The sequence below is a fragment of the Chiloscyllium plagiosum genome, chromosome 16 (genome assembly GCF_004010195.1).
Source record: "Chiloscyllium plagiosum isolate BGI_BamShark_2017 chromosome 16, ASM401019v2, whole genome shotgun sequence".
Taxonomy (NCBI): Eukaryota; Metazoa; Chordata; class Chondrichthyes; order Orectolobiformes; family Hemiscylliidae; genus Chiloscyllium; species Chiloscyllium plagiosum.
Genome location: NC_057725.1, coordinates 4,077,813 through 4,091,023, shown reverse-complemented (window position 1 = coordinate 4,091,023; position 13,211 = coordinate 4,077,813). Strand labels below are relative to the sequence as shown.

The following is a 13,211-nucleotide window of genomic DNA, read 5'->3' as shown; positions in this document are numbered from 1 at the left end:
GCCTCCAGTCTGAAAAACAACCCTCCACCACCACCCTCTGTCTTCTACCTTTGAGCCAGTTCTGTATCCAAATGGCTAGTTCTCCCTGTATTCCATGAGATCTAATATTGCTAATCAGTCTCCCATGGGGAACCTTGCCCCATAGGAATGTTCCAAAAGCACTAAACTATACATGAAACTGCAGACAAACAAATCAACTGCCTGAGCATTACTTCATACATGTTCTTCTCATTGAGTGCTATCATTTGAACAATGATTTTTATGCTCAAAAGCAATATAGATGACTCATCCAGACATTAACACACTTAAATTATTTCATAATGTACGTGATTATTTTCACTTTCAAGTAAATGTTTCCTTAGAAAGGATATCAGGCAAGTATCGGACAAACCATGTGATGACCATCCAAAAAAGCGATGCTGACAGGAATGCCAAAGGAAAGTAACTATATGTCTGCATACTTATAAAACGCCTACAGAAGGGGAAAACATAAGTGAGTAATAAGTGGTACAAAAACAGCAATCCCTGGCAAAACTCAGCAGGTCTAGCAGCATCTGTGGGGAGAAAGCAGAATTCACATTTGAGTCCAGTGACCTTTCATCAGATCTCCAGCATCGTTATATTTGAGTAATAAGTGGCAATTACTTTTGCTTGTTTGTTCCTCTGACAACTGTCTAATCCACCCTTCTGTGGGTATTGAGCCTGCGTGGACGATGGGTCCAGAGAACAGATTATGGCAGCATCATATTAGTAAACCTTATAGCAGACAATATGGCTCAGAGACACAAATTACAATCTCACTACAGCAGTTGTGACAATACAGATTTTAGTCAGTAAATTTGGAATTTAAAAAATGGTGACCATGTAACTACTGAAATGTTTCAAAAACTTATTTGGTTCACAAATCACAACTTTTTGGAAAGTAAATTGCCATCTTTATTTGGTTTAACCAATGCAATGCGATACCCTCAGCACTGTCGTTGTCTCTCAATTTAATTCTAAATGTTTTGCAATTGCTTTCAAGAAGGTGTCACCTTCTCAAAAGTGACAAGAGATGGGCCATAAATCCAAATTTATTTTTTTAACATAGGAAATGCTTCATTACTTTGCACAACGGTCCATTCTTCATTTACAGGCCAAGTAACAGGCTCTGTAGACAGGCAGGAGACTGGAAGAACACAGCAAGCCAGGCAGCATCAGGAGGTGGAGAATGGTCCTGAAGAAGATTACACTGAAATGTTGATTTCTCCACCTTCTGATGCTTCCTGGCTTGCTGTGTTCTTCCAGCCTCTTTCTTGATCACTTTGGATTCCAGCATCTGCAGTATTTTTGTCTCTAACCAAGTAACAAGGTTACACACAGAAGGGCCTGTGCCCGAAACGTCGAATCTCCTGTTCCCTGGATGCTGCCTGACCTACTGTGCTGTTCCAGCAATAAAGTTTCAACTTTGATCTCCAGCATCTGCAGACCTCACTTTCTCCTACACACAGTTCAACTCATCCAGGTACAAACCACGAAAATTAACTTATTTTTCTCTTACTAACTCAGGGCATTTGGGACCAGTGGGAGTGCCATGCATTGCTACCTCAGCAAGCATCAGCAAACTCAGCACAGACTGGGGATCAAAACTGGCATTTCCTACTTCACTTGGACAAGTCATTCACATTCAATCACCTAACTTGTCAAGAGAACAAGAAGATGTATTTCATCAACAAAGCCTTACTTTATCCAACTAATCAGCTTGAAAAGTCTTTTTACTTCCAATCAATGGACAAAGGTGCTGCATAATACAGACCAGGTGTACGATCAGGCCTGAAGGATGCCAGAAATTCCGACAGGTTCTGCTAGTAGCAAGTACTTCCAGCTGTGGTGAACAGGAGAATCAAAGATATTCTGGGACATAGGTAATGAGATGTGCTTGGGACAATACCATGAGAAACCTCGTTGGGCCTCACAAAGGTAAACCCTCTGTGAAACTCCCCAAAATTAGCTAATATCTAGTAAAGTTTAGCAGAGTCATTGGGGACAGTTAAGCAACTGCTGGACATGCACATGGATAGCAGTGAGTTGAGGGGTGCGTAGGTTAAGTTACTATATTTTACATTAGGATTAAACCTTGGCACAACAACATGGGCCAAAGGGCCTGTTCTGTGCTGTACTTTTCTCTGTTCTCTATGCTCTAAAATTCAAGCCCGTGTATTTGTTGCAACAAGACAGCATTAGAATTTGACCCTGAGCGCGGAGATTGGAAACGTTTTTAAAACTTCCCAAAATTTGCATTTGTTATTAGGTTTCTGACTTGTAACAGTTGAAACGCACACATTGAACATTTTAAATCATCAATGCTGTCCAAATCTGACTGCTCTGGTTTCAGCTACGTGGAGTCTTCGAGTCATACAGAATGGAAACAGACCCTTTGGCACAACTCGTCCATGTCAAACACGTTTCCTAATCTATCCTTACTGAAACAGTCCCATTTGCCTGCCTTTGGTCAATATCCCTCTAAACATTTCCTATTCATGTACCTGTCCAAATGTCTTTTATAAACTGTATCTGTACTCGACTCCACACTTCCTCTAGCAGCTTGTTCCATACACCACCCTCAGTGTGAAATTGTTGCCTCGGGTCCCTTTTAAATCTCTCCCCTCTCACCTTAAAGCAATACCCTCTAGTTTTTGACTCCCCTATCCAGGAGAAAAGGCCTTGGCTAGTCACTTTACCTATGCCTCTCATGATTTTATAAACTTCTAGAAGCTTATCCTTTAGTCTGCTATGCTCCATGAATAAGAGTCCCAGCCTATCCAGCCTCCCCCTACAGCTCAAACTCTCCAATCCTGGTAATATCCTTGTAAATCTCTTTTGCACCATCTCAAGTTTAATATCCTTTCCACAGCAGAATTATAAGCTGTACTTCAAATGTGGCCTTTCACAATAAAAGATGCAAGAAAAGCTTGCTTGAATATTTTTCAGATAAAACCATCAATTTGGCTACACATTTCGCAACTCAGACAGTTTGTGGAAATATTCATCATGCTCCCAATAGCTGTAGCACAAATATATTGTACTTGTGAAAAGAATATCTGACCATCTGAATCTGGAAAAACTGAATAAACACTGCCCTCATCTGTTTGAGAGACAGATAAACAGGCTAGTGAGGATTTGAAAGTAAAGGCTTGAACACTGAACTCTCAAGTCATAATTCAATCTGTTTCTCCCTTGCTACATTTTGAATCATTTAACGTTTACAATTTTGTTTCCACAATTATTTCTAATGTATTCTTTTGGCATTTCAAGCTCTCTGTAAGCAGCTATTTATCTGGTGTTGGTAAAAAGATCTGTTAGCAAGCAATAAAGATAACATGAAACAATTTATTTCTAGTTCTGCTTTTTTAAGTTGAGAAATTTCAGCATTGGTGGACACTCGTCCCTCAGGAATCATTCATGAATTGATTTCCTTAAGACAAGAATGAAGATATTCATTTCTTGCTCATTTAAAAATAAGAGAGAAAGTGGTAATATGGCATAAAAAAAATTGCTAGAAAAGGTCAGGTCTGGCAGCATCTGTGGAGAGAAATCAGAATTGCTTCTGTGGGAAGTGCACCCAATTTCAGCTCCTCAAAAAAAGTGTTAGGGAACTGGAGCTGGATGAACTTCGGATCATTCGGGAGGTGCAGGGGGTTCTTGAGAGGAGTTACAGGGAGGTAGTCATACCTCAGGTAAAAGACGAAGGCAGATGGGTTACTGTCAGGGGATGGAAAGGGAACCAGTAGGCAGTGCAGGAATCCCCTGTGGCCATTCCCCTCAACAACAAGTATACCGTTTTGGATACTGTTGGGGGGACTTAGCAGGGGTAAGCAATGGGGCACAGGTCTCTGGCACAGAGTCTGTCCCTGTTGCTCAGAAGGGAAGGGGGAAGAAGAGCAGAGCATTAATCATTGGGGACTCCATAGTTAGGGGGACAGATGGGAGGTTCTGTGGGAATGAGAGAGACTCACAGTTGGTGTGTTGCTTCCCAGGTGCCAGGATTCATGATGTCTCAGATCATATTTTCTGGATCCTTGCGAGAGAGAGAGAGGGGGAGCAGCCCCATGTCGTGGTCCACATAGATACTAACGACATAGGTATGAAAAGGGATGGGGATTTAAAGCAGAAATTCAGGGAGCAAGGGTGGAAGCTTAGAGCTAGGACAATCAGAGTTGTTATCTCTGGTTTGTTACCTGTGCCATGTGCGAGTGAAGTGAAGGAGAGGGAGAGAGCGGAATTGAACACATGGCTAGAGGGATGGGCAAGGAGGGAGAGTTTCGGATTCTTGGATAATTGGAGCTCTTTCTGGGGTAGGTGAGACCTCGGCAAACAGGATGGTCTTCCCTGAACCAGAGGGGTTCCAATATCCTGGGGGTGGAATTTGTTAATGCTCTTCAGGTGGGTTTAAATTAATCCAGCAGGGGGAAGGGAACCTAAATTGTAGTTCGTGTATAGAGATAGTTGAGAGTAGGGAAGTCCGAAATAAGGTTTCAGGTTCACAAGAGGGCACTGGCAAGCAAGAAACTGGTTTGAAGTGTGTCTATTTCAATGCCAGGAGCATCCGGAATAAGGTGGGTGAACTTGCAGCATGGGTTGATACCTGCGATTTTGATGTTGTAGCCATTTCAGAGACATGGGTAGAGCAGGGACAGGAATGGTTATTGCAGGGTCCTGGATTTAGATGTTACAGTAAGAACAGAGAAGGTGGGGGGGAGGGTTGGCATTGTTAGTCAAGGACAGTAATATGGCTGCAGAAATGACGTTTGAGGTCTCATCAACTGAAGTAGTATAGGGTGAGATTAGAAACAGGAAAGGAGAGATCATCCTGTTGGGAGTTTTCTATCAACCTCCGAATTTGGAGGAAAGGATAGGAAAGATGATCCTGGATAGGAGCGAGAGTGACAGGGTAGTTGTTATGGGGTACTTCAACTTCCCAAATATTGACTGGGAATACTATAGTTCAAGTACTGTAGATGGGTCAGTTTTTGTCCAATGTATGCAGGAGGGTTTCCTGACACAGTATATAGACAGGCCAACAAGGGAGGAGGCCACATTGGATTTGGTACTGGGTAATGAACCCAGCCAGGTGTTAGATTTGGAGGTAGGTGAACAGTTTGGTGATGGTGACCATAATTCTGTTATGTTTACTTTAATGTTGGAAAGGGATAGGTATACACCGGAGGGCAAGAGCTACAGCTAGGAGAAAATGTAATTACAATGCGATTAGACAAGATTTAGTATGCATAGGAGAGGGAAGGAAACTGCAGGGGGAGGGCACAATAGAAATGTGGAACTTATACTTTGTGTCCATGATAAGTATGTACCTGTCAGACATGGAGGAAGTTGTCGAGTGCAGGAGTGTAGTTTACTGGGGAAGTTGAATCTCTTGTCAAAAGAAAGAAGGTGGCTTATGTTTGGATGAGATGTGCAGGTTCAGTTTGTGCAATTGAGTTACAAGGCAGCCAGGAAGGACCTAAAGAGAGAGCTCAGATGATCAAGGAAGGGACATGAGAAGTTGGCAGATAGGATCAAGGAAAACCCAAAAGCTTTCTATAGTTTTATAAGGGATAAAAGAATGATGAGAGTAAGATTAGGGCCAATCAAGATAGTAGTGGGAAGTTGTGCGTGGAGTCAGAGGAGATAGGGGAAGCGCTAAATGAATATTTCTCATCAGTATTCACACTGGAAAAAGACAATGTTGTTGAGGAGAATAATGAGATACAGGCTAGTAGAGTAGACAGCACTGAGGTTTACAAGGAGGTGGTGTTAGCAATTCTGGAAAGTGTGAAAATAGATAAATTCTGTGGGCCGGATGGGATTTATCTTAGGATTCTCTGGGAAGCCAGATAGGAGATTGCCAAGCCTGTGCCTTTGATCTTTATGTCGTCATTGTCTACAACAATAGTACAAGACTGGAGGATAGCTAATGTTGTTCCCTTGCTCAAGAAAGGGAGTAGACACAACCCTGGTAATTATCAACCAGATAGCTTTACTTCGATTGTGGATAACGTGTTGGAAAAGGTTAAGAGAGATAGGATTTATAATCATCTAGAAAGGAATATATTGATTAGGGATAGTCAACACAGCTTTGTGAAGGGTAGGTCATGCCTCACAAACCTTATCGAGTTCTTTGAGAAGGTGACCAAATAGGTGGATGAGGGTAAAGCCATTGATGTGGTGTAAATGGATTTCAGTACAGCATTTGATAAGGTTCCTCATGGTAGGCTATGGCACAAAATACGGAGGCATCAGATTGAGGGTGATTGAGCGGTTTGGATCAGAATTTGGCTAACTGAAAGATGACAGAGGGTGTTGGTTGATGGGAAATGTGCATCCTGGAATTCAGTTACAAGTGGTGTACCTCAAGGATCAGTTTTGGGTTCACTGCTGTTTGTCATTGGGTTTTGGGTTCACTGTTATAAACGACCTGGATGAGGGCGTCGAAGGAGGAGTTAGTAAATTTGCAGACGATACTAAGGTCGGTACTGGTGTGGATAGTGCCGAAGGATGTCGTGGGTTACAGCGGGACATAGATAAGCTGCAGAGCTGGGCTGAGAGGTGGCAAATGGAGGTTAACACAGAAAAGTGAGAGATGATTCACTTTGGAAGGACTAACAGGAATGCAGAGTACTGGACAAATGGTAAGATTCTTGGTTGTGTCGATGAGCAATGAGATCTCTGTGTCCACATCCTCAAAGTTGCCACCTAGGTTGATAGGGCTGTTAAGGAGGCATACGGTGTGTTAGCTTTTATTAGTAGAGGGATCAAGTTTTGGAACCATGAGGTCATGCTACAGCTGTACAAAACACTGGTGCGACCGCACTTGGAGTATTGCGTGTAGTTCTGGTCACAGCATTATAGGATGTGGAAGCTTTGGAAAGGGTTCAGAAGAGATATACTAGGAAATTGCCTGGAATGGTTGAGAGACTTGAGGCTGTTTTCATTAGAGAGAAGAAGGTTGAGAGGTGACTTAATTGAGACATATAAGATAATCAGAGGGTTAGATCGGGTGGTAATGGCTAGCGCGAAGGAACACAGCTTTAAATTGAGGAGTGATAGATATAGGACAGATGTCAGAGATAGTTTCTTTACTCAGAGCAGTAGGGGCATGGAATGCACTGCCTGCAACAGTTGTAGACTCACCAACTTTAAGGGTATTTAAATGGTCATTGGATAGGCATATGGAGGAGAATGGAATAGTGTAGGTTGGATGGGCTTCAGATTGGTTTCCCAAGGCAGCGCAACATGGAGGGCCGAAGGGCCTGTACTGCGCTGTAATGTTCTATGTTCTACAGTTAACAGTTCAGGTCCAGAGACCCTCCTTCAGAACTAGGAATATGGCAGAGTTGGACGCTCAGCCATGCTCACACTGAATGGTGGAACAGACTCAGAACTGAATGGCCGACTCCTGCTCCTAGTTTTGAAGCTTCATGTGGAGACTCAAAACATTGGCTTTGTTAAAGCTCTAGGTTACAGTGATGCTGATGAAGGGCTTTTGACCAAAACGTTGATTTTTCTGCTCCTCAGATGCTGCCTGACCTGCTGTGCTCTTCGAGCACCACTCTAATTTAGACTCTGATCTCCAGCATCTGCAGTCTTCACTTTCGCCTTTGTTAAAGTTCGGCTCTGTGGGAGATTTTAAACTACAATATCCCATTCTTGAAATGTAACCATATTAGGCAATTCTTAACATAAACTTGATCAGTCCTAAAAATCAAATTGTACTTGCCACTAATTTAGATAATGCAAAGAGCCAATTGAGCAATGCATATCATGTATACACCATTTAAAAATTCATTCACTTGATGAGGGCGCCACTAGCCCAGCCAGCATTTACTGCTTGTCCTTAATTGCCCTCCAGCCCATCTCCTCCACTTCCTGCACCCCCGCCCTTGAACCCCACCTCTCCAACCGTAACAAGGACGGAAACCCCCAGTCCTCACTTTCCATCCCACCAACCTCTGGATACAACACATCATCCTCTGCCATTTCCACCAAGTACAGTCAGATTCCACCAGAGATATATTTTCTTCTCCACCCCTTTCAGCATTCTGCAGAGACCATTCCCTCCGCGGCTCCCTCATTAGGTCCAAGCCCCACCCATCCCCACTCCACTCCTGACACCTTCCCTTGCCACCGCAAGAGGTGTAAAAGTAAACCCACACATCTCCCCTCACCTCCATCCAAAGCCCCAAAGGATCCTTCCACATCCGGTAGAGATTTTCCTGCACCTCCAAACACCCCATCTACTGTGTCCGTTGCTCTTGATGTATTCTCCTCTACATTGGGGAAACAGGACGCTAACTTGCGGAACATTTCAGAGAACATCTCTGGGACACGCACCAAACAACCCCACTGCCCTGTGGCTGATCACTTTAACTCCTGCTCCCACTCCACTGAGGATATGCAAGTCCTGGGCATCCTCCACTGCCAAATCCTAGCCATCCTTGGGACACTCCAACAACATGGAATCAATGTCGATTTCACCAGTTTCCTCATTTCCCTTACCCAACCCTACCCCTGATCCAACCCACCCTCTTGAACTGGTCAACCTGTCCATCTTCCTTCTCACTTATCCGCTCCACTTTCCACTCCAACCATCACCCCCTGACTTCATCCACCTATCGCATTTCTAGCTACCTTGCCCCAAGCCCACCCCCCTCCCATTTATCTCTCAGCCCACTTGGGGCCCCCCACATTCCTGATGAAGAGCTTATGCTTGAAATGTTAACTCTCCTGCTCTTCGGTTGCTGCCTGACCGGCTATGCTTTCTTAGTGCCACGTTTTGAATCTGATCTCCAGCATTTGCATTCCTCACTTTCTCCCACTTACTTGTTTATGTAAAGTGAATCAAAGTATAGAAGTACATACATTATACCAGTGCTTCCAAAAGGTTTTCCCACTGCGACTTTACTTTTAGGCTTGAAAACTGTCATCACCCTGCGGTGAGATGGGGTGTGTTTAGAGTCAATCATTGCTACCTGGATTTTGCAAACCCCAATTTGGGAAGCCCTTGTGTTATACTAAAAGCATACGTACAAGTTTCTTTCCTTGATTCTCTTTATATCAGGAGATTATGGATAATTGGAATTTTTGAACATTTAACTCAATTCAAAATTACTAACAGCCAAGCACACAATTGCAACATTTTAAAGGCATTTGGATGGGTATATGAATAGGAAGGGTTTGGAGGGATATGGGTCAGGTGCTGCCGCCAGGTGGGACTAGATTGGGTTGGGATGTCTGGTTGGCATGGACAAATTGGACTGAAGGGTCTGTTTCCGTGCTGCACATCTCTGTAACTCTAAAAAGCTTCCTCATTAGCTGTTGTGAATGAGCTTGTAAAAGATTCTACCATTTAGAATGCCATTGGGCATTTCACTATTTTTCTGTCCTTGCAGGATACTACTCCAGTCACTAAATGTGTCTTGCATCCCCACCTGGTACCTCAGCCATATTTATATCCATACATGTTATTGTGATTAGCAGACTTGCAGAAGAAGGGATTAGGATGAATAGAGTGCGTTTGTGGAAAAAGCTGAAGAGTCTGACCTTGTTGCCCTTCACAATTTACTCATGCATTGATATTCTGCATCACTGGACAACTATTATAACCTCTCTTCACTTTCCATTCCTTATGTTCATCTCCAACTCAGGAGCATGCAACCAACTTTAACACAGTCTTCTAACACCTCACTTGGAATCAGGTATTTTAGTATAAAATTAATGGCTAGGGGAGGGAGGCACAGGAAAAAAAGGGGACAGGAGGAAGAATCACAGGCATTTACTCACATAGTATCGTGTGAATGAATTCTAGTGGCAATCAGAGAAGGTAAATGAGCAAGAAATGGCACTTACCTTATCACAAGCTGTATTACGAGCCAAGTAGAAACAAACAATATGCCCTTCAGAAGCCAGGAGTCAGATTCCATATCTGCGATGTAGCCAGTCATCCATATCACTGCCACTGCCATCAAAAACAACAGGAGAAGCTGCGGGTCAAGAGATAATCCAATGAATAACTATTTTTATTATTTTGCATTGATCTTCCTTTCCAAAAATCCTACAGCGCACAGAAAGAAAAGGAATTCTTGAAACATGTAACTTTCTCAAATCAGTGCATTTCCAGACCAATGAGAAGAACACTAGAGCTGGATGCAGTCCTATTGAAAGGAGGAAAGCCATGTGATAATGGAGAAGTATTTAAAAACTTGCCATCACAATATCATTAGGTTTACAGTCATATTCGACTGAGGCAAGGAAAAAAAATCAGAACCATGACAATGTCCAACGAGAGGAGAGCTAACTACAGTGAGTTGCAAACTTATCTAGCCAAGGTGGATTGGACTCAAAGTTTGCCAGTCAAAATAACAAATAAGCATTGCAAGACCTTCGAAGGAAGTGGCTTGTCAAATTCCCACAAGAGGAAAGGGCAACTAAAACTCAGGCTCCCAATATAGAATTTCACAGCAAAAGACGACTTTTGTTAAACATCAAGTTCACAATACAGGAGAGAACCAAGCTGAGCAAAACCAAGGAAAAAGGACAAAGAGAGTGAATCAGAGATTGGGGGCTAACATAGAAGGATACCCAAGCATCCTTTACGGATTTATAATGAAACATGAACGAAGGCAGGGTCAGAACCCCATTAGAAAGCAAAAAGGACATACTGGGAAAAAGTGAGCATGGTTTAATTAGTACTATGCGACTGACTGTGCTTGAGACTAGCATGTTACTAACATCAGTAAAGGGGAAGGGAGAAGAAAACTTGGATAGGATAAAAATAGGTAAATAAAATGAACTTTAAATGTTGCCAAAGCCGAAATCAGAGAAATCACCTGGACTAGATAGGATGCATCCTAGATTGCTGAAGGAATAAGGGTAGAAGATATCATGGCACTGACGAGAATCTTACAATTTTTCTTGACAGAGGACCGAAAGGTTACATGTCTATTCAAAAAGACTTTCAAAGCCATAAACTGAAGCAAAATTAATTGACAATTAATAAATCAAAGCATGGATTTGTTAGAGATACATCAGGCTTGCCAAAGCTAATCGAGATCATTGTAGAAATACAGGGTTGATTCAGATAATGCAGTTCATGTCATGGACGTGGACTTGCAAAAGATCTATAACAAAGTGCTTCAATCAATTTGAATGGAAAACTGGAGCCCGAGGGAATAAAGAGGCAGTTGTGCCATAGATATGAAACTAGCTAAAAGGCAAATGTAAAAGGGAGTGGTAGGATCCGTGTTGGGACCACTGTGTTTTTAAAAATATTATTCATGATTTGGATACACAGAACATCACACCAGAGTTCACAGATGACAAAACTCGAAAATGTAAACAATGAGGATGACTGTGACAGAACAGTAAAACGAATAGACGACAGATCAAATTTCTTCTTTATTGAGGTCTCTGCCAAAGGCAGATCTGACCCACAGCACCAATGGCTGGGTAAAGAGATAGGTCCTCAGTTCATTCCCAACCTGAATAGGAATCACGTTTTGGGAACAAACTGATCCAGACTGACAATCTAGCAGGTACCATCACACCACAATCCACTCTCTCTTCCCAATGCTCCCACCCACTCAACTATTCAGCGTTCTTGAGGCAATGTACACTGCTCACCTTTGAACCATGAATAGTGATTGTATATGCAGAAGAAATGCGAAACAATTCATTTTGATAGCAAGAACAAGCAGGAACAATACAAACTAGTAGAACAATTTAAAAGAAGGCACAAAAATAGAAAAATATCTGTATGTAAGATACCTACGCACATCTAATGGACAGAGCTTTGAAAGTACTAAGACAAATTGAGATGTCCGTGAAAAAGACATAAGATCCGAGGTTTTTAAAAATCGAAGCATAAAGTACACAAGCAATGTGCTTGTACTAAACATGATAAAACACTGGTTAGAGCACAGCTGGTGTGCTGTGGTTAAATCTCAAGACCACACTTTAGAAAGTCTTCAAGATGGGTACAGACAAGATTTCCTTGACTCATATCAGAGATCAAAGACTTTATGATAGGAGACAAGAGGTTGGGTTTTTCTCTTTATGTCAAAGTTGGAAGAGTAAAATTTTGATGGGGGTGCTTGAATCAAAAATAAAGATTTGCATATATACCACACATCGCACACAACTATGCTGTCCCACTGCATTATTGTAATTTAATAAACGTGTCAGCCTGTTTGTACGCAGCAATCTCCTGCAAGTAGCAATGTAATAACAACTAAATGATTCGCTTTTTGTGATACTGCTACAAGTATAATTATTGGACAGGAAACTGAGGATAACTCCTTCCCCTTGCCCACATCCGTCCCGAGCAGAGTCATTAAAATAGACTTGACACATCTTTTACAATCGTCCAAGAACACACATACAGGCTTAGTTTAATATCACATCAGAAAGACATGCAGCTGCTGACAGACAGCACTCCTAATTACTGCACTGGAATGACAATTTTGATTGAGTGGGACTAAATCCCACAACTTTGATGCTCAGAACGCTGCCAACTGAGTGACAGCTAGCAGTGATTTGCCCCTCTGCTTTGAACCCTCCTGCTCCCCTCCCTTCCCAAACGCTGACCCCTCCTCTCCACCACACCAACTTCCAGGTCCAGCCCTTGCCCCACCCCATCCCCACTGACCCCACCTCTCTTCCACCACCATCTTCTGGCCATTACAACTTTTGAAATATGCCTGAAACGATGAATGCACAATAGTTGCCAAAAAGTGGCCACATTCTATTATGACTTTAAATATTTCACCCACCTTGTATTTATCAAAGATCTTGAGAACCTTCACCATAAAATGGCTTCTATTTCGCTGAACACTTGCATCAAGCAGACAACGTATGATCCAAGGATTTCGGTTTTGCTGGGCTAACCCCAGAGGAGTTTCTCCCTGGAAACAGATGAGCATTTCTTAGTTTAAACACCTTAAGGACAAATCTGATAGGCACTTCTGAAAAGGCACTAATCTCAGGAATAAAATTCTACAAGCCTTTTAGAACAATGAAACCATTATGTTGGATTAGTAATCCTCAAAATAAACACTGGTAAAAAGGTTATGCATGTAAGAGATAAACCAATTATACACCAAAAAGGGATCATGAAGACTGTCTTTTTTTTAAACTTACTTGTGAGACGTGGGTGACACTGGCTGGCCAGTATTTATTGC

The 13,211-nt window shown here is 42.4% G+C and overlaps 1 protein-coding gene across 2 annotated transcripts in view; it reads right to left on the bottom strand.

Moving 5' to 3' along the window:
- The window catches only part of LOC122557618 (palmitoyltransferase ZDHHC13-like), a 64,288-nt gene that overhangs the window by 30,392 nt on the left and 20,685 nt on the right, over positions 1–13,211 (bottom strand). For both annotated transcript variants that reach the window (XM_043705365.1, XM_043705366.1), the window contains exons 8-10: positions 12,804–12,935; positions 9,883–10,016; positions 372–472 (exon numbers count right to left, since the gene is read on the bottom strand). In XM_043705365.1, the coding sequence (XP_043561300.1) occupies positions 372–472; positions 9,883–10,016; positions 12,804–12,935 (367 nt within the window). The remainder of the gene's footprint in view (positions 1–371; positions 473–9,882; positions 10,017–12,803; positions 12,936–13,211) is intronic.